General features: G+C 37.5%; 1 protein-coding gene across 2 annotated transcripts in view; it reads left to right on the forward strand.

Moving 5' to 3' along the window:
- TRAPPC9 (trafficking protein particle complex 9) overlaps positions 1-21,330 on the forward strand; it is a 562,867-nt gene that overhangs the window by 208,729 nt on the left and 332,808 nt on the right. For both annotated transcript variants that reach the window (XM_009285082.2, XM_019473612.1), the window contains one exon: positions 6,760-6,870. In XM_009285082.2, the coding sequence (XP_009283357.1) occupies positions 6,760-6,870 (111 nt within the window). The remainder of the gene's footprint in view (positions 1-6,759; positions 6,871-21,330) is intronic.

A 21,330-nucleotide genomic window follows, 5' to 3' on the forward strand; every position in this document is an offset into this window, starting at 1 on the left:
CCCCCAGCCTGTAGTGATACCAGGGGTTGCCCCGACCCACGTGCAGGACCCTGCACTTGGCCTTGTTGAACCTCATGAGGTTCACAGGGGCCCACTTCTCGAGCTTGTCCAGGTCCCTCTGGATGGCATCCCGTCCCTCTGGTGTGTCGACCGCACCACTCAGCTTGGTGTCATCTGCAAACTTGCTGAGGGTGCACTCGATCCCACTGTCTTATGTCATTGATGAAGATATTAAACAGTATTGGTCTGAATTTGCTACATTCAGAACAAGAATCAGCTACCTACTGACAGGCAGCTGTTTCTAGTCTTCTGTTTCTCAGTATTTCAATGTTCAAATGTCATAGAGCTTTGAAGGGTGGAGAAAGACTGTTTTAGTTGGGTGCTTGAAGAGCGATCTGTTTAGTTTGGAGGAAGGCTAAGATATGACCTGTTAAAATGAATGGATGTTTCTACATGGAGAAAATAATTAGTGTTAAATTCACTGTTTTGTTAATGAAAAACAGTCAAAATGGAAACCAGGCAAATTCAACTACAAATAAAGCTCTCGCTTTGATCCATTAGACTTAATAACCATTGGAAAAATCTGTCAAGGAATAGATTTAATAACCATTTTTTAATGTTCTCAGGACTGGATGTCTTTCTAGAAGATATGCTTTATCTATACACACACCACCGCGCTCAATATAGATTCTACTGAGTGGGAACCCATGACACGTGGGAGGTTACGTCCAATAGTTAAATCATCTTGCTAACCTTAAACTCTGCTAATGGTATAATGTTGCAGTGGGTTCACGGAAGAGCAGCACAAAGTAGTTTACAGATTGAGAGAATTAATTTTTGAGATCAAAATGTTAAATATGTACGGTTTGGCACATGAAGACGTGAGAACATAAATCTGCAAATATTTATAGATGTGCTGGGAATATTTAGCATAATTGAAAAGGTTTACAACTGGGAGAAGTCAGATCAGGACAGTTCTTGGAACATGTGAAAAGAGCTTTTAACAGTAAGATGGATAATCTTAATAATCTAAAGTTAGTCTCAAAAGCTTCATTTTTAGAGAATTTAATAAAAATTAAGTTGAATTAAAGAAACCCTATTGAAAACACAGTAGCACCAACAAAGATACGCTAGATCGTTGTTTTGCTATGTTGCGCTCTGTGTTTGTCAGTGAATTTTGGAGAATAGGGTTGTCATCTGGCACGCCATTGCCTGTCGTCATTGCCAGTGCTTCTCTTCACTTTCTGACGTCTCGTTTTGAGTAGGGATGCCTGTTTAAAGAAAACAGAAAAGAAACAAATAAAAGTGTAGATGTGAAAACACTCCATGATTTCAGTTGATGGGGAAACTGAGCTGAGTCAGGATGTAGATAACTTGCCACCCCCCCCGAGCGTTTCTTGTTTAAACTGACTTTAAAACTAAGCTAGAATCAGAACTGCAGTAAGGTTATTCACTGAAGTGAGCCGTCATTAGAGCATGGCAGCTGCATCTGGTTTTTAATACTGTGTTAAATGTTACTGAAGAATGTCCTCTGCTGTCATTTCAGAGTGGATTGGAATAGTAATCGCAATACCCCTGAAAGAAATTTCTAGATCACAGTGTAATTCTCTCTTGCCTTAAGTTCCCATGGCCCCAATTTTGTGACTGTTTTTGGAATCATAACTGGCATTGTAAGATTTAAAAAATACAGCATCATTCATCATGTCACTAACTTTTGTTTGTGTTATATCCTGAATTCTACAATACAGTATAACAGAAATTAATTTATACAACAAATCTTCAAGACACTGTTGAATTAACTCAGTTTTCAGTAAAAAATTAAGAATTCTTTTTTTTTTATTGTTTGAAATGAGTATTGACTTAAATTTGCATGTTATTCTGGGACCTTCAGATTATAAATCAGTCAACTGAAAATGTTTCCTTGTAATTCTGTATTTTATCTGTACAACCTTCTGATGTATAGACTTCTGTGTTACTTGTAAAAGAAAATCTTGAACATGAAATTTATGGTAGATTTTTCTAAAGAAAACATCATGTACAAATAAGGAAGATCATTGAAATGGAAAATGTTTGCACCTTGTGATTTTTAGTATTCTTCCACTTAGGCTCTGAAACGGTTTGTTTGACCCAGGCTTATTTCCTTTCCATTAGCGGTCAAAATGACAGACGGAAAGAAGAGTAAAACCCTTTCAAGAACTTTTGTTCTTTATCCTAGCCTCTATATACAGTCCAGTACAGCTTTAATTCATCTTCATTTAATTTGGACTTTTAACATAATGAAATAATTTGTATATCATTCAGTTCAGAAAAGACAAATGTTGTGTTTGTGGTGTCTGCTGTATTTTTCTGGATAATTTTATATTTTATTTCCTGGGGAAATGAAATTTATATGATCACTTTAACTGTTTCCCCCTCTCCCCTAGGTAAATTTGGCCTAATTTCAGCCCGCTTCAGGGAAAGGTTAAATATGTTCCTGCAGATTGGTAACTGGACAGAGAAGAGATATCCTAATTTATGTCGCAGTGAGGAAAGGCAGAAGCAGGGCCTCTGCAGTTGCCTGCTCTGTTCCCTGTGCCAGTTGGCATGGATGAACTCGGGGCCAGCCAAAAACATTGTGCTGCCCACTGTGGTTGATGGGACGGGTGTGGGTAGTTTGGGGGGTGTACAATGAGGAGATAGGAACGTGGATATATGGGAGTTGAGAGTTTTGTGGTGCAATAATGTATTTCTGCCCTGCATCTTCCAGAATAATCCATGAAGAGTGGATTATTTGGGCTTTGCAGAAATGGGAAAGTCTGTACTAGTTCATACTGTTTTCTTAAATGCTTGTAAGTCCGTAAGTATGTGGAATAAAACTAGATGATGGTTTAATTTTGTGTGTGTTAATGTGTGATGATACCATGCTATCTCAATAGATGTTCTGGAGGAAAAAAAAAAAACCACAAAACCAGAACACCCAAACACAAACTGACTTATTTTACATGCGTTTGACCCAAACTTTAAAAAGGAGCTAGTAACAGCAAAATGATCCAAAACTTCTAAAAAGACTGGGAAGCCACTGATGACTCTGCACGTTGTGTGAAATGTTGAAGATGGGTTCTCCGTCTTCTCTGGGATCAATGGTAACTAACATCTACTTAACTAGACTTAGAGGACTCAAAATCCACTCAAAGTGGATTTTTTCCCCAGCAACTCACCCTGTACCTCCCTCCCCAATCCACTAAATATTTAGTGTAAACTTTTATATGGTGATAGATAGTTTGGAAAAGTAAGAAGAAATTGGGTAAGTGTGGGATAATCTTTCCCAGTTCCAGGAATCAGTGGCTTATGACTGATACTTCTCAGCCAAAAATTTCAGTAGGTCATTATGGTATATAATTTAATCATCTTTAGATCTATTTATTATTTTGAGTGTTTCAAGTTTTTTAAAGCTTACGTACTTTTTTTAAAATTAATTTACCTAGTATGGAGTCCAGAGTTGATGGCCTAAGATTTACTCTATTGCCTTAAAATCCTTAAAACAATATGACATTGGAAATTTGTCTGATACGGAGCTTAGTTTAAGCAACAGATTGCTGCCTGGACTTACATGTAGCCGTTCAGTAAAGTCATGTTGCAGTTCCTTTATCACACTCGCATGATTATGATTTGCCTCTCAAATCTCATTTACTGACACTTTGAGATAGGTTCTTGAATTCCTATCTTGCAAAGGATGGCCTTCTGTAAGTTCACCTGTAGTGAAAATTGATATAAATAGTTAATTTGGCTTTCTTGCTAACTCTTTGTTTTCCTGGAACTTTCACCTGGATCATATCAGCATCATCAATTCTACACAGTTCTACTGACTGTGGCATGTTAAAAAAAAAAAAAAATCATGCTAGTTTTCAGATCTTTAGCAAATTGCTCTTTAACGACTTGAGGGTTTCTTTTTTTCCTTTTTAACTTCATTATGGTGTTACCTCTAATTTTCCAGAGCTTATGCTTTGTCTTGGTTTCCTTACTTGGATACAGCTTCCAGTATTTGACGATTGCTGTTTTAATTAAAATATTTTTGTAACCTTTAATTGTGTTTGTTTTTCGTTGCTCTAATAGTCTCTTTGATACTGTCCTGTATTTACGTTGAACATCTAATGCTTTTTCTACAGTCTTAATGTTACCTTCAATCTTTTTATACCTGTATCTTATTCTTCTAAGTTTTCAAAGTACATTAATAATTCTGTAACTTTGATTTTTATTAATTAAAGATTTCCCTGGAGAATTAACTTAAAATTGACAAAGAAAGAGTTGTTTCCCCTACCTGTCTCTTTTGTGTAGTGTTTGAAGAGGATGAAATAAATGTCATGATGATGAATAATTTTCACCGCATAGCCCAAGAATTCATATTTAGGAATTTTTGGTATTAGTGATGGTGTTGAGTCCTGAAGGGCTGCTGCTTGTATAGGTCCCTTATATTTATGGCATGAATTGTTTTATTTACAAAACTTTGGTTCTGCTGCCAAAAGATATTGGCACAAGGCTTGAGTGTTATTTCAGACAATTGGGAGAAATTGGGAGAAATTTCTATGGCAGAAATAAAAAATTCCTTCCATGTTGAATGTTGTAAACATAGGCTACGCTAGAAGTCTCTCTTGCAGATCATAACTTTGTATCTACTGGAGAGGCGGAAGTTTGCTGTTTCTTTACAGGTCTTGTCCCACTCTCCTAACGATGAGATGGAAGCCAGGCTTTTTTTTAATTCTCTCTTTTTCATTCCTTACTGGTAACAGCATAGCTACCGACTCAAATACTGCCCTTCCAGTGATTTCTTTCTTGTGAACTGTTAAGGAAGGGAGTTTCTAGTAAGAGCTACGACTCCTTATTTGTTCTAAACTCTTGAGTTTTGACGTGTTTGCTTCAGGCACTCAGCTACCTTCATGCATTCTTCTCTATATTCAGTATTCATTGAGGTTTTACCCAAAGAGAGTGAAAACCCTTAAAATACGTATAAAAAAAGCCTCCACCCCCACTTTTGCTTTTTACTTTTGCTAAGAGACGTGCTACTGTCCCCAAGCAGTGCTTGCTTGTCATTTAGGGCCTGATTGCATATGACATTGCTATCACTTTTGTGACCTGAACCTTAACCTCCCATTTTTGTCCTATGAGTGTTCCCGTCTCAACGGTTTGCAAAGTAGCGACACAGTTCCTCCTGTGTATGCTCTGAAAATGATATCTCTTGATTTTCAGAAGAGAGTTGTGTTATGAACCAGAGCCCATTTCCAAAGTAGAAGAGCGGTTCTTAAACACTTGCACCTCTCGAGTTTAATTGCCTTTGGAATGGCTGGCATTTGAGTTTAATTGTAAATTATTATGCAATAGGATAAATATACTTGGTTGCCTGAGACACACAACTGTGTCTGACTCAGTTTGAATATGCGTATTGTTCGAAGGATGGCTCTGACGACTCTCACCTTACCGACATTCCCCTCTCTTCCCTCTTGGGGAGCTTCTGGTTTCATGTGTACTCTCTCTCTAATGCTGCTGATGGGTTTTACTTCTGACATCGAATACAAGTTACTTTTCCCTTCTTATTGATTCTGATAGCAATTATATGCGATGAGATGATCCATAATCTTTGTACAATGGATATACTACTTTATACTGCAATTCACAATGACAAGTCACCTCATTTTGTTGTATGTGCATTTAAACTTCAAAGTCATTAATAGCTAAAGCTAAATTGTAGTGATGCTTAAGGCTGGGATATTTCTCAGTTGTTAAGTAGCTTATTAGGAAGTTTTGAATTTCAGAATAGACTGATGCATTATTGCAGCTGTATGATTGTATTTGGCATTTTGGTATCTGGTTCTGATATTTTTCCATGTGTATTATATTATAATCACTCAATACTGCTATTTGTGCTTAGTTTTACAAGGAAGAAAAGTTTATAAATAAGAATAAAAATTTACAATTAAAAAACTTTTAATTTACAATTAAAATCTACAATTCACAAGTTTCTTCTCTGTAGCTTTGTCAGTATTATTTCCTGAGGTTACCAGAAATGCGGTTGGTGTATTTATACTGAATGCTTCTAGGGAAATTTGGATTTGAAGGGTAGTAGCTGACAAATATAAGGTTTTCTGTGAGAGCTGCCTATGTTTGCCTTTCTTACAGAAGGGACAGAGTTGTGTCTCTCAGAGTAGTTGATATAATGGAAAAGTACTCTCGTTGCCAGCCTGCTTTGGTCTGTAGACAAACCAGCTATCATAGTAAATGGAATTGCTCCCTGACACTGGGCAAGGATTTAAATTTTTACTTGTAAATTTGTTTCTTAAAAAGACAATGTCAAGGTAATTTGAAATAATAAAACTGTTTCATGTGAATGCTCAAAGAACTGAAAAAAATCTGTGGCTTTTTCCATAGAAGTGAAACTGAAAGCTGCAGAGTGAGAATATATACGAGTGATCAAAAGCTATAGGGCTTAATATTGGGCAGGTTGTAATTGCCGCGGAACAACTTCTCTTTAGGATATACGCTTCTGTCTAGTTTAAGTAAAAAAAAAATAAATTTCCAGTTATTAAAAAACAAAAGGTATTTCTAGTAAAAGAGTAAGATGCTCTTATAATTGGAGTAGGGTATAAAACATATGTATGTGGATGTATGTATACTTATATTTATGCATCTATGTTTATATTTATGTATAATATTAATTCTGATATATGTCTAATAATTCTGTGGTGTGTTATTGAAATTGTGCTATTCTTTTTTCCCCCATCTGAACAGCACCCGGCAATGCCATCTACTTCTTGATGTCTTCAATTCTACAGAACATGAGTTGACCATCAGTGCTAGGAATAACGAAGATTTAATTCTGCATGCTGGGGAATGTCAGCGGTAAGTGCTTTCAGTATTAAAAGGGCTGTGTTTTTAACCCTGTTATTTATTTATTTCTATGCAATTGATGATATTTGGGGCCTATATTTCTTTTTAAACATTGTACAAGTGTCAAGGAATGTAAGAGTTTTACTTTCTTTAAGGTGCGTCACTGAGGTCTAGCAATATCTCATGTGAATTTATTTTGGCTATGAATCTAGTAGTACTGAAAATAAAATACAAAATAGTTGGTTCTGAGGTGTACAGATGGATATAGCATTGACTCATTTTTGTGGAATGTTTTAATATAATTTTCCTGCGCTCTGAACGTAGTTCTGATGTTAAGACCTTTTCTCACTAGTTCATTATCCTTTCCCAGTTTTAAATAGTCTTTTCTTTATGTAGTTCCCCAGCCATTTCATCAGTTTTCGTAGGAAGAAAACTGTAGGAAAGAAAAATAGAATTGAAGAAAAAGCAATCACAATCTCTGTGGAAAAAATATTCTAGATTAAGTAGGCTATTATGTGTATTGGTTCTTACAACCCTACTGTGGTGATATAAAGATCATTTTGTAGCAAAGTATAACCATTATTTGCCGTAATATATCTACCTAGGATTCCTACTGCTGGCTGTACCCTAGGTTGCTTGGTTTATCTCCTTCAGATGATCATTACATCTAGATGACACCATTTTAATCTTAAAAAGATGAGACTGTGGAAAAGGAAATGTTTCCATTTGGTCATGGGCTATCTGCACAGTTCTCTTCTTTGGGAGAGTTGTGCTGCAGTCTTCAATCATGAAATTGATAAACTTATTTAAAGAGAGATACTTTAATGTCTTCAAATCTCAGTCTGAATATAAGTTCAAAGTAAAAACACATCAATTGCAAGGCATGCAATTGTCAAAAAGAAGTATAGAATATGTTACAAAGCAGTAAATTCGGAATGGTTTTTTGCCTTAGTGACTCCGAAAGCACAACCATGAGAAAATGCATTGACTCAAACCAAGGCCGAATTTTCTCAATTTTACTTTATCAAGGAATGGACAAAAATATCAGTAACATACAGTGCTTGTTCCTTTTATTTAGAAAGAACTGGGTTATTTTCTTTTTCTAAAAGCAGTCTAAATACTCACCAAAATGTTAATGTTCTTCGCCGTACTGTTTTGTAATTCTGTTTTTATGTCTCTTGCTATTTCCCATCATTTTGGTAGTTGGAAAACTCCTTGAAATTTTTCACTCCCAACTTTTGGGACAATATGTAACAAATAGAAATAATGCTACAAATAAGGTTATAAAATTACTTTGCATCTCCTTGATTGAATTACTTTTATTTTCCTATGGATTTAATAATTTAAGTTTAAATATCCTTAAATCGTTATATTGTAATGGATATAAACCCTTTCACTAAGTCTTTTGAAACAGTCATTTATCAAGGCAGATTGTGTATTTTTTGCAAGTATTTAAACCTTTCAAGGGCAGTGATTTTTATTCTTACTACAAAATATTTTATTGCTTTACCCGTGGTTAGAAGTTGCACTGAGTTTGCTATCAGTTCTAAACTAATTTATTATCTATTTCTTGAATGATGAGTGCTTTTAATTGTAACAATGTGTATATAGCTCCGATGTTGCTTAGAGTTCTAATTTTTATTCTGATGGATCTGCTACAGAAACTTAGGTGGAACATACACTGCACCTTAAAATTAAATTAGCATAGTCCTCCTAGCAAAGTGCTTTTGTTAATCTTACATGGGAAAAATAAAAAAAAAAAGAAATCTTCCCCCTTTTTTGGAGCAATGGTCAATGGTTGTAGGTCTTCTTTTTTAACATAGGACAACCGTTCTCCGGAGTTTGCATTTGAACCAAGTGTTTTCAGTCCCGATATACAATATTTTTCAACAAAGCTTAATCTTAGATTCTCCTTTTATAATTCTTTCTTATCTTTGGACATTGATTTTTTTGTTGTTATCTGATTAATATTTAAAGAGAGGCTCTTTAGTCAAGTTAGGGTTTTTTTCCCCTTCCCTGTACCTTCTTGATTCCGTCCTCATTCTTAATGTTTTCCTCATTCCACTTCTATTTAAATTACAACTTTTTTGCCAGCTTTGGTCACTCTTGCTTCCTTTTGTAATTTACTCTCCCTCCATTCCTCACCATCATTTTGAAATCCCCTGTCCTGACAAAGTGTAAATAGCAGGAAATTGTTTTCTTTGTTCCTGTTCTTATTGCTGGAGACACTAAGTGTTTTCATATTCTCTGCCTACAGACCTACAAAGAAGGATAATGCTGCATCCTGCTTACTGCTTGCCTCTTTGCTTCCCACTTTGTATGTTTAGAAAGTAAAATAACTTGGAAGTCTCTGATGTGTTGCTTCTCTTTTCTATGTTACGGAGCCGTTGCTGTAGAATATGTTTTTCCCTCCTCTGCCTGGTGAGAGGGAATTTGCAGGGGATTCTTCCATTGCTTTTATGTAAAATGAAGAATGGTGATGGAAGGCTCTGGATACTACACTTATTAAAGCACTCTCCGTAACATATTTGATTTATAACTATGGTCTACAATTGACTGTGAAGCTGGATATGGGGAGGGTGTAGGAGGTGGAAGCAGAAATGCCAAAAAAAAGTCTGGGATCAGCAGCAGATCAGTGGTGGGCATGGTGGTGTTGGGTTGACGGTTGGACTCGATGATCTTAGAGGTCTTTTCCAACCTTAATGATTCTATGATTTTATGATCAGTACTGGCACTGCCAAATCTTGCTGAGTGCATGCAGGGCAGTCCCTGGTATCCATCTTACAGTATCCGTATTATTCGGTGCATTCCAGCCCCCTCCTGTTCTCTGGCTTATTTGTGTTTATGTAAAATGGATCAAATGCATAGAATATTACACACCCCTTTTACTTTAAGGTCTGAAGTGAAGTTTGCTTCAATTAACCTAGAGATAGGGAAATAATAGCTGTTACAATAACACTGCATGCAGTATGAAAAAATGGTATTATACTATTAAGGAAAAGTGACATCCTTTAGGCCATTAAAATAATACCTGGAAAATATATGCCTTTTTGTACAGTAAGATTATGCTGCTGACTAGTAAAGATTCTCGTTTTAGCTTTCAGCAAACCTTAAGCTTACAATTTACTGTAATTTTTCAGCCATTGATTGGGAATATTTAGTGTGTACATTGTAACTGTTCTCGGATATGTAGGTAAGTGGTGCTTCTGAGAGGTGACACTCTTTTCCCTCTATTCTAGGATAGAGGAATAAATGTTTTGCTCCCCATTGTTTTGTAGTAAGAAATGATAATTTGGGCTCAGTGATTATTTTGTTCACTCATTTTTCTGTCTTTCATCATTATATTTTCTGCGGACACACAAATGGAAAGGATCAGCCTTTCATTTTTTTCCTGTATCCCAAGGTGTTACTTAGCGATCTTCATACTCCCCTTTTTGGTTTCCATAGGATTTGAAATGTTCCTTTGTGTCCCATTTTGGGACAATTAGTGATATATTTTACTTTGAGGCCTTTTGTTCTCAGAAGATTGCGGTGGTGAGGAGAGAACTAAGACTCATTTGGAGGAGAGAAGGAAAAGAAAGGAAATTTGCCTTCCCTCTCCTGTGAGGTAGCATGTTGAAGAAAAGAGAGGGGCAAGGGTTTTGGAGGGTGCTTCGATGAAATCCTGAAAATATAATTATGTTTCATTACAAAGCTAGATTCAAAATCAAATTATTTTTTGCTGCTTTACATGTGCAAGAGGTTTTTTAAGCACAGGGAAATATATTGGACAACTGGTGTCCTGGCAAAAAGTTGTCGGACAAGTTACTCTGCTGAAGTTCTGGCTGCAGTGAGGGATGCTGAGTAATGTTTTTATTAACATCTTCAGTTAATAAAAAATATGCTTGATATACCACACTGTGGTGTCGACATGTTTTGTTAATCTATCCGATTGAACATCACGTGATGATGAGGGAAACAAGTTCTCTGATACATGCTATTGGAAAGTTCAGCCTTCGGATATTTTGCTCGACTAGCAGAGCCTCCCATCTGCAAAGCTGTTTCTTGAAGTAGTCAATTGCACACTGTTGAAGGGGCTTTGCTATGAATGTGGAAATGTTTTGACTGCAGTCAGCAGTAAAACTGAACTTGTTCATCACAGCGATGTGGCATTCAACAGGTTGTTCTGAAATGGAAGAATATAGCAGACAGCTCTGGGAGGAGAATTGTATTATGTATGTTAACAAAAAAGTGTTGCCACTAGCAGTGATTTTAATTTACTGAAAAACTTAGGTATGGTAATTATTGTGTTTCTTACTTGATTATCAAACCATTAAAATTAAATTTCATGACAACCCTCATTTATGCGTAAATCACTTCATAATTTATGGTAATGGTTGTTATGTCATTATGTGCCCCAGGATATCTCATTTTGTACAACATACCCTGCACTGCCTTTACATTTCTATTCTGTGCACAGTGTGTCTGGCATTCGGGAACGGCAAACATCATCGTCAGTGGAAGATTTATCATGGTGATGGTCTGAGTAGATCAATCCTTTCATCTATCCTTGTAGTGCAACACAACTGAGTTGTTAAAGTCTTCCATGTATATGAGGCTCCACAGTTGGTGGCTGTAGAATTAACACTTTTAGGCATTAGAGTTTTCAGACTGGTTTGGCCTTTGTGTGAGGACTGTAGGGATCAAAGCTTGGGACTGCGCAGGAATAGGACTGGAGTGAGGAGTTAAGAAATGCGGAGCAAACAGGCCCTTGGTAAGAACAGGCTGGAGAAAAAGGGTCAAATGGTGTCAGTCATGGAGGAGCTGTGAAGGATCTCTAATCATTCAGGCATCTTCCCAACCAGAGAGGATATCTTCTCCACTAGATGCTGGAATGAAATCTAAAATTTTTTGAGAGTTGTAGTTCCTTGAGAATAGTAAGTAGCCCTGCAGCTTCTGAATAGGTGTATCACTGGTACAGGCCATCATAAATGAGGAAATCCTTTTATTGGTAATTCAAATGGCAGAGGCTTTCGTGCAAAATTTACAAGTTCTGACAAGTACTGGTGATCCATGTGAATGCCGATGTGAAATAACATAATGGATTTTTTTTTTCTTTTTTAATTGGGAGTGGCATAAGAAAAAGTAGGCTAAAGAAATCCTACAGTAGCGAAGTCAACACTCAGAATTTAAGAAGTGCCAAGCTTCTTGCTGGGTCGGCAGTTCCTACCTTTTAGCAGGGTTATAGGGTTGCATGAATGAGTTCGCTTATACATATTCCCTATTGTAAGTTTTGTTGTTTGGTTTTTTTTTACAAAGTCAGCAGAAGTATAGCTATTTTTCTCAGTTTTGATAAGTGAACTTTTGTGTGTATTGACTTCACCTATTTTCAAATACTTTTTTTGTTAAATTCTAATGAGTCAAGAATAATTAAAGAAACATTATTATTTTCATCTTTATACCTCTCATCACATAGTGTGGTGTTTCTTTCATCCATGGAAAGTAAAGAATTTTTAAAAGTCCTTTGTGTGCATACTATTAATGAGGGCCATTGACTACTGCTTAATTATTTTATTTAAATGTGTTGATTAATTGAGCTGTGAAGTCTGTGATGTGGTATACTGCAATTTCTGCAGTATTAGTTAACAACGCACATACACATTGAAAACATTTTGAAATAAGCCCTCTTCCAAAGGGTATGAGAATTAAAAATTCTGCCCCTTTTTAAACCATAAGTTCCCTTAATAAATTTATTGTCCATGTGTAAGTAAATCATGATTGTTATTTCTTGTAGCTGCCAAGTGAGTGTTTAATTTGTGCTTTTGTTTATGACAGGGCATGTTGTCTGTATGAGAGATTAATGATTTTTTCCTTACATTGCTGTTACAGTTTATGTGTTAAAGACAAAGCTGCTATGACTAAGGCTTTGCATGCTGTCATCGAGAGAAAATAAAATATCACAGCAATTTCCCTGGGTCTTCGTCTTAAATCCATGGCAAGCTGGAAGTTTCTGAGATACCTTCAAGTCAAATTAAAAAATATCAAAGGTTGTATTAACTAAAACATAAAAATCACCTGCTGTTTTCAGGGTAATCGTTTTTATTTTGTCTTTTACTTGACATCTGTTAAATACACATTTAATTCTTTTAAGGCTTGCCTTTTTTTACTAATAGCCAAATCAATCTTTAAATATAGTACATAATTTTGAGTGAATAATTAGTTATTTTCAACAAAGAAATTGGAAAGGACGTGTTTGTTTGGGTAGGAAAGGGTGATTTATCTAGCACTGGTCCGATCCACGGTATGATCCAGTTCCAATAGCTATATTTATTTCAAAGCACTTTGCAAAAATTGGAGATGTTACAGGAAGAATCTGCAAAAATTATAGGCTGAGAAAATAATAAACATAATAATAAAAAAATAAAGAGCAATAGAAGGAATAATAAAGAGAAATTTCAGTTTTGGACTGCTTTATAGTTAGAGCACTCAAGGAATTCCTGCGCTGAAATGGGGCATGCTTCCCATGCAAAGTTAGTCCAGGTGCTCTTTTGAGGGTCCCTTCCAACCTTGGCTCTTCTGTGCTTCTGATTCTTTGGTAAGGTGCAAAGGCACGATGGGTGATTGCTGGGTGGTTGCGAGTCCTCAGTGCGAGTGTACTGCAAAAAAACAAATGTGGTCTGAGAACAGGCAAATAGAAATAGGGAATAATAAGTGAGACTTATGACATTCAGTTCTGGTCACATTTATACAAGAAAAAGGAGATCAAATGGTAGAAGATGCAGATAACTGATGAAAATAACATAGACATTGACTTTGGTTTGATAAGCGCAGTAAAATTTAAAAGGGATTATTAACATATTCTATGAAGTCGAGGGCAGAGAAGGGCTCTCTTTTAAAGGTTATGGGAGGTGAGGACATCAAGAAAAATTGAGCTTTGAGCTGTCTGTGAATATGGCTAGAAATGAAGAGATTTCCAGGCCTCAGACATCATCAGATTGTTCAGCAATCTCCCTCACAGAGAAGCGGAGGCAAAGAACCTGGCTGCTTCTAAGGTGTCCTCAGCAGAATTGCTAAAGACCTGCCTGCAATTGCCGCATTTTCCAAGAGGAAGACCTTTTCCAGTGTTCTGTCCCTGTAACTGATGATGGGAAAACAAATGCCCTTGTAGGTTTTACAGCAACAAATATGTGAATAGACGCCTGTTCCTCCCTCCGTTCCCTCCCCAGTACAATATCATCCTTTTGTTCTGAAGATATAGTTATGGTGTATTTCTATAGGCAATGTGCAAGAGAATCTCTTTCCTATGATTTGCATTTGAATTTAGCATTTCTGTTTCTGTCAAAAACACACATATTTGGAACACAGATAAACCTGCCTTCTCTAATTGCTGGTATGGAGACTTCCCCTTCCCTCAGGTTTGTCTGTGTAAGGTGTTTCTCCTCTCCCCCAGCTTCATTTGAAAGACTCAGTGTATTGCTTATATGAATTGGAGGATGCTACACTGGGTAGGCAACTGGTTTGGTATTATATGACTTCTCAGATGATCTTTCTCTTCTTCCCACTTCTTCAAAAGTAGGTCTAAGCAATTTGACTGTTTTTCCAAATTGGGGGTGGCTAACTCACTGGATCTAGCCTGCATGGCAATTTTTCTGACCTCTTTGAACATTGACTTGACATCAGGAGACCCAATTTGCACTATTTCTAATATTTTCTGTGTACAGCTAGGGAAACAGGAGGTTTGTGAGTGCAGGTGAAGTTTGTCTCTGACAGGATTTATTAAGTTTAATAGGGTACAGCATAAACATGGCTAGATAGGTTGGCCCTTATACAAAATATTACACAGATATAGTACGAGTTTGCTATCCTAGTTTTACATGATCTATAAATCACTCAAAATCCAAAATAGTCATCTTAATTTTCCTCTTAAATTATAACTAGATCACAGGTTGTAGGAAGTGCAGGGTTCAAAAGCTCTCTCTTGAAAATGTCAGAATAATGATTTCAGAATTCAGATTTAGAAATTATTTAAAAAAGAGCTTTTTTTCCCCCCATAGAAGAAACCAGACTTTTTCCTTCCTTCATTTCTTCAATACTTGGAAAAATTATTTATTTATGGAAATTTTTGGATACTAGGCACATTTGTGGAAGCATTCGACAAAGTGCAGGCCTATTAAAAAATTGGCTGAAGTGCTAATATTTTTAATGGGGTTTTCATTTTTGTGCAAGATACGTGGAAGAAAAAGTAAGAATGTAAGAAAATCCATAAATGTTTCTTTTGTTAGATAACAATGGAGCAACAAGCTAAACGGGAAAAAACGCTGCTTCCTGAAGGAGGTCATAGTTGAAATGGCTTGTGCTTGCCCTTTACTTCACACATTCAAGCCAATAGATTCGTATTGTGGTTTTAGAAAAATCATGTTTCAACATTGATGGATGGTGGAAAAAAGTGGAGAATGAAGGTGAACATTATCAACCTTTCACTGGGCATTAGTCCCCTCATTAGAATTAAATAAAAAATACCAATATTCACAGGAAGAAATGATTCCATGGAAAATTTGGGGGTTGTCTGTTCTTTTTCTAGTGGACTTTCTGAACATTAGAGAAAGGTAAGTAGTATTAATCAACATTGTTTTTTCTACCGATGTTTGTCAGTATTTCTGTGAGATGGAAATTTAATCACAATTTCTGTTTTGTCCCGAACCTACTCAGTGGTCAGCACACCTGAGATAGGCTGTTGCTGTCTCTCTTCATTTAGTAAAGTCCAAGATAGAAACCTAGGAATACGAAGTGAAATGATGATAGCCAACCACAACGTAAAAAGAGGTGCCATCTAGATGAGCACAGACGAGTAGGGAGGTGCTCATCTGCAGCTCTACTAATATAGTTGGCGTGGCCCAAATTTCTGTAAGACTTGCTTTGTAGTCTAAATTCAAGGTAGGCTGCAAACATTGTTATTGCAGAGGTTATTTCATAGTTCTTTCTTATCTAGCTGAACGTGGCACTGCCTAAGGCATGATAGGCGAAGGGAGCTGTGCTGTGCTATGCTGTGTGCCTGGGTGGGAGCAGGGTTGCAAAAAGTTGTATCGCTTGCACGCTTCTGTGCTGCAAACATGAGTCTTTGTGGCCAACTTCCAGGTTAGCCCTGCTTTGAGCGAGGTGTCTGAACTGGATGACTTCCAGAGGTCCCTTCCAACCTAAAATGTTCTTTGATTTGAAAATCTACCCACACATCGATAAACTACTCTTTCTTCTCAAAGGCAACAGTGTTATGGGCACGTGCCCATATGAATTGGGTCCTCTATCACTTTCTTTTGTACTCTAAGACTCTTTTCTGTCTTAGAATCATAGAATAGTTTGGGTTGGAAGGGACCTCTAAAGGTCATCTAGTGCAACCCCCCTGCCGTGGGCAGGGACATCTTCAACTACATCAGGTTGCTCAGAGCCCCGTCCAACCTGACCTTGAACGTTTCCAGGGATGGGGCATCCACCACCTCTCTGGGCAACCTGGGCTAGTGTTTCACCACCCTCAGCGTAAACAATTTCTTCCTTATATCTAGTCTCAATCTACCCCCCTTTAGTTTTAAGCCATTCCCCCTTGTCCTGTCACAACAGGCCCTGCTAAAAAGTTTGCCACCATCTTTTTTAGAAGCCCCCTTGAAGTACTGATAGGCTGCAGTAAGGTCTTCCCGAAGCCTTCTCTTCTCTAGGCTGAACAACCCCAACTCTCTCAGCCTTTCTTCATAGGAGAGGTGTTCCAGCCCCCTGATCCTTTTCGTGGCCCTCTTCTGGACCCACTCCAACAGGTCCATGTCTTTCTTATGCTGAGGGCTCCAGAGCTGGACACAGTACAACCAAGTCTTCTCAACATTTGTCCTATTCTGTCTTTTTTTTTTTCCCTCCAGAGGATGCATTCCTTTTCTTAGCCTTTCTTCCTTTATTTTTCTGCTGTTACAAATGGTATAGTGCCAGTTTATGGTAAGGCTCTTGGCCTCCAGACTCATATATTACTTTAAGTAGTGTGTTTTTGGGAGTAGCATGCACAATCCTCCTTCACAGGTCCAATTAGATGCATTACTTTTTCTGTTCACTCACATCTAAAACCTGGTGCCTTGTATGTTCATCTAACAGATGAAAAATTGCCGTGGAATTTATTTTCCTGATAAATTGCTCTAATATGGTGTTTGGAGACTTGGAAATAAGGAGTGAAGGGTATCTGGATATGTAGAACCTTTACAGGTTGTAGGTTCAAATGGTGAAGATAACTGAATAGTTTTAGTCCATTTCCTGATTAACCATTATCTTTATTTTTGGGGAAAAAGTTACCTAACAGATCTCAGGATGTTTTTGTTCATGCTGCCTGTAAAAGAGTGAGCATTTAGGTGTAGGTACAGCTCCAGGTCACACCTGGTTTGATCGATATCTGCAGATAAATATATTAATTTAGCCTATAGCACTCTGTATTTAGGAGCATTTGCTGTGTTTTGTGGCTGTGGTGACATGGTGACTGCATTAATGGGATGAAAGAAGATTGTCTTGAGTGGCTGCCAGTTACGTCTGCTTTAATGGCCAAAGGATTTATTAAAGTTACACTCCGATGTTACACTGATTTGGCTTTCTGCCTGCTCTCTGATGTTCTGTAAAAGATCATGATGGTACAGCGTAGATTTCCTGAAGTTGGAAATGAAAATACCCAATTCCTATTAATTTATTTTAGATGATCAAAAGTATAATTAAAATAGCTGGTTTATGAGTCTTTCCTTCAAAGAGGACAGTCATTTAAAATTAGTGCTTTGGCAGTGTTGTGGTTTAACCCGGCAGGCAGCTAAACACCACGCAGCCGTTCACTCACTGCCCCCCCTCAGTGGGATGGGGGAGAGAATCAGGGGAAAAAAAAATAAAATTCATGGGTTGAGATAAGGACAGTTTAATAGGACAGAAAAGGAAGGGAAAATAACAACAACAACAACAACAATAATAATAGAATATACAAAGCAGGTGATGCATGATGCAATTGCTCACCACCCACTGACCGATGCCCAGCCAGTCCCCGAGCAGTGGTCACCGCCCCCCAGGCAACTCCCCCCAGTTTATGTACTGAGCATGACGTCACATGGTATGGAATGTCCCTTTGGCCAGTTTGGGTCAGCTGTCCTGGCTGTGCCCCCTCCCAGCTTCTTGTGCACCCCCAGCCTGCTCAGTCGGTAGAGCATGGGAAGCTGAAAAGTCCTTGACTAGTGTAAGCACTACCTAGCAACAACTAAACCATCGGTGTGTTATCAACATTATTCTCATCCGAAATCCAAAACACAGCACTGTACCAGCTACTAGGAGAAAATTAACTCTATCCCAGCCAAAAGCAGGACATGCAGCTTGAATTTATTCTTCAGTCTTGACATCCATTTACTTCTTCCTTCATTAACTGGAAACAAAAGCTAAAACAACAGTGATCTGAAAAGATCACTGAAACATGTTATGTAAATGCTATAGTATATAAAGCCTGCTTTTTATGACATTTTCATTTTGCAGCTATAAAGATGTCTTCAGAAGTTGGTTTGAAGTGGAGTCTTTTGTTTTCTTTTTTTCTCCTGATGCCACTGTACTAACTGCAATCATAGGCAAAAAGTTGAAGCCTTCTTTGGAATAATGCAAGGATTTATAGGTTCTAAAACCAATATTCTGATAAGTTTGAATGTGATGTATGATTTGTCCCACACAAGTGTATAATCTTGGGGGGGAATGGGGTGGTGTTAACTCCATAGTCTTTCCTCTTAGGCCGCTTTCTCCACTCCAGCTCGCTCTTTCGGTGGCTGGATCTTCCCAAGGGAGAGCTTTACCCACGTTAGCTTGGTATGCTCTTAGTCCACAATGCAGCATTTGAAGCATGTTTGCTCAGTTTTGGAAAACACATACGGCTTCTAATTTATTTTCTTACAGTTGACAGCTGTAATAAAAATGAAGAATTCTGCTCTAGCTTTGGATTTTTAAAGAATAATAGTTCTCAAACAAGATCATTGGAGTTGTTTAATTTTCTGGCCCTCAGAAGGACTGTAACTTGAGGGAGAGGAACTCTAAATCTGAATCCTGTAGTACTTTGATTTCTATCTAGTGTGGTAGGTGTGTTTAAAGCCTCCATACATACATTTTTTCAATTACTCCTTGTCTTATATAGTGCTTTCAGGCTATGAATGATCCTGACATTATGGAAACATTCCAGATTTAATATGTTGAATTGTAGGTGAGTACCCTCAGGAAAGAGGGTGACGTGTAATAAAGAAGGTTAATTACAGGTTTCGTTCCTTTTTTTTTTTTGTGTACATCTGCATCGGATAAGTGTGCTGAATTGGGAAAGAGTAAACACGGTTTTATGCAGGGAAGTTGTAGCTCATAAATCCATTGAAGTTCTGTTAAGGAGCTAACAAGCTTCTGGGTAAGGAAGATCTAATTAATATAAATATTGATATATGGCAGAGTTCCTCACCAAAGGCTGATAGAGAATCCAAGCTGCTGTGGCATAAGAAGGGAAAGTTATTAATTGGTTAAGAGAAAGGTGACAGAGGAGTGAATAATCAGTTGTAGAGATCAAATCATCATTGGAGCCCTTCTGGGATCTGGGCTGGGCCCCGAGCTGCTCAGCCTCTTTGGAAACGGTGTGGGAAGAGGAGTGAGCAGTGGGCTGGGAAGGTGCCCGATAGTAAATTCTGGGCTGTAAAGGGGGAGGCTGACTGCGAGAAATTACAGAAGGACAAGGTGATAAATTGGCAGGGGAACTTCAGTCTTAATAAATCCAAAGTGATGAACACTTTGGATGGAAAAAGAATCTGAACTTTAAATAGTGAATGATGAGCTCAGAGCTGTCTTTTACCTCTTAGGAATTGGATGCAGGTTTTAATACATCTATGAAAATGCTGCCCACGGCTCAATAGTAGTTGAATACAAAACAACCATCTTTTTGAGGACATGTATCAGTGCAGAGTAGGATGTTTTCACTTCTTTGGTACGATCTCACCAAATGAGAAGGTGATACTTGGAAACTATTTAAGTTGAAAGGAAGTGCTAGGAAGAAAATATTTGCAAAAGTGAACCTAGTATGAGAGAGGAATGTAGCTGCTGTTACACTTGAGGGGGGAAAAAAGAAAATAAAAGCAAGCACACATTGTAAATGAAAGAATGAATTATAAACCTATTTCAAGTTTAATAGCTTGAGATGATTGGTAGTATCTTTTTTGGTTTTTTCCTTTCAATTATGGGATTAAAGTTTTGCTGTCTGATGTAACTGTTGGTAAGGTGGTTAAATGGAAACTGGTTTATCATTTCTTATCTCCACAAACTAAATTATTTACTTCTTGGTGAAGGTTTTGCAGATCTCTTCCTGACTCCTGACCTGAAGGTTTCTGGAGTATTCCCACACATACAGTTGATGCAGGAGTTGCACTGCTGAAGTGCAGCTTTAAGGAGAGGAGCTGGTAATGGGTTGGAGCCTGTTTAGACTAGATTATTTGGGGATGGAATAGAGATTTTCTTCACTGATGACAGGTGCTCTTTCAGATTCTTCAAATACTCTAAGATATTTCTCTGTTCCCCAGTTGCTTATTCTCCTCTTCCTTTCAGAGTCTTCTTTCCCATGAATTGTGCTGATGCCAATCAGCTAGTCATGGGTCTGTCCTTTAACTGAGAGGGGAAAGCAGTGGACAAGCAGGAACAGCAACATTCACTTTAATATTTTGAAAATCAGCTGAAAGCATTATAAATTACATGACAAAATTAAAAAGTATAATCTGGATAAATTCAGGTATGTAACGAAACTAGATATACTCAGTATAACAGAATAGAGTGGTTTGTGTGGCTACATGCCTTTAATACAAAAAAAATAATTTTTCCTCTGTGCTGTATAAGTCTAGTGGTTTGTGGCTACATGCCTTTAATACGATTAAAATAATTTTTCCTCTGTGCTGTATAAGTCTCCAGAAACTAATCTTGTTTTGGAAAGAATCTACTGAGTCATTGCTTGCATGAGGAACTCTTTCTCTCAAAATTACTCCTGCTATATAACAGTTTACTAGGACATCTGTATTTTTCCTGAAGTGTTTATTCGTTGTCTTTTTTTTCAGTTCAAACTGAAATATATGTCAGCTCTGCAGAACACATGGCGGAATATGAATTCTGTTAATAGTTGCTGTGAAACGTGTGTGGTAAAATCCCAGCCATGGATGTACCTCAGCTAAAACCTTTCCCTTTGACAAATGAGGATCTAAGATGTAAATTATACATACTGATCACCAAAGTTTCCTTCCAGGGTTACTTCATCAGGGAATCTTTGTCCTCAGCCCTATCTTTTACATCAAAATGGTGTTAATGAGTTGTGCATCTCCTGATGAGTTGGCAGAGCTTTCGCAGCTTCAAGGAGATCTAACACCTGCTAATACCAGTGCAAAAGCTTGGCCGCTAAGTTGCCGAGACCACATTTAACCTATTTAAGTCACAAGCTACCATTGA

This window comes from Aptenodytes forsteri, unplaced genomic scaffold (assembly GCF_000699145.1).
Source record: "Aptenodytes forsteri isolate BGI_AS27 unplaced genomic scaffold, ASM69914v1 Scaffold182, whole genome shotgun sequence".
In the NCBI taxonomy this organism is placed as follows: domain Eukaryota; kingdom Metazoa; phylum Chordata; class Aves; order Sphenisciformes; family Spheniscidae; genus Aptenodytes; species Aptenodytes forsteri.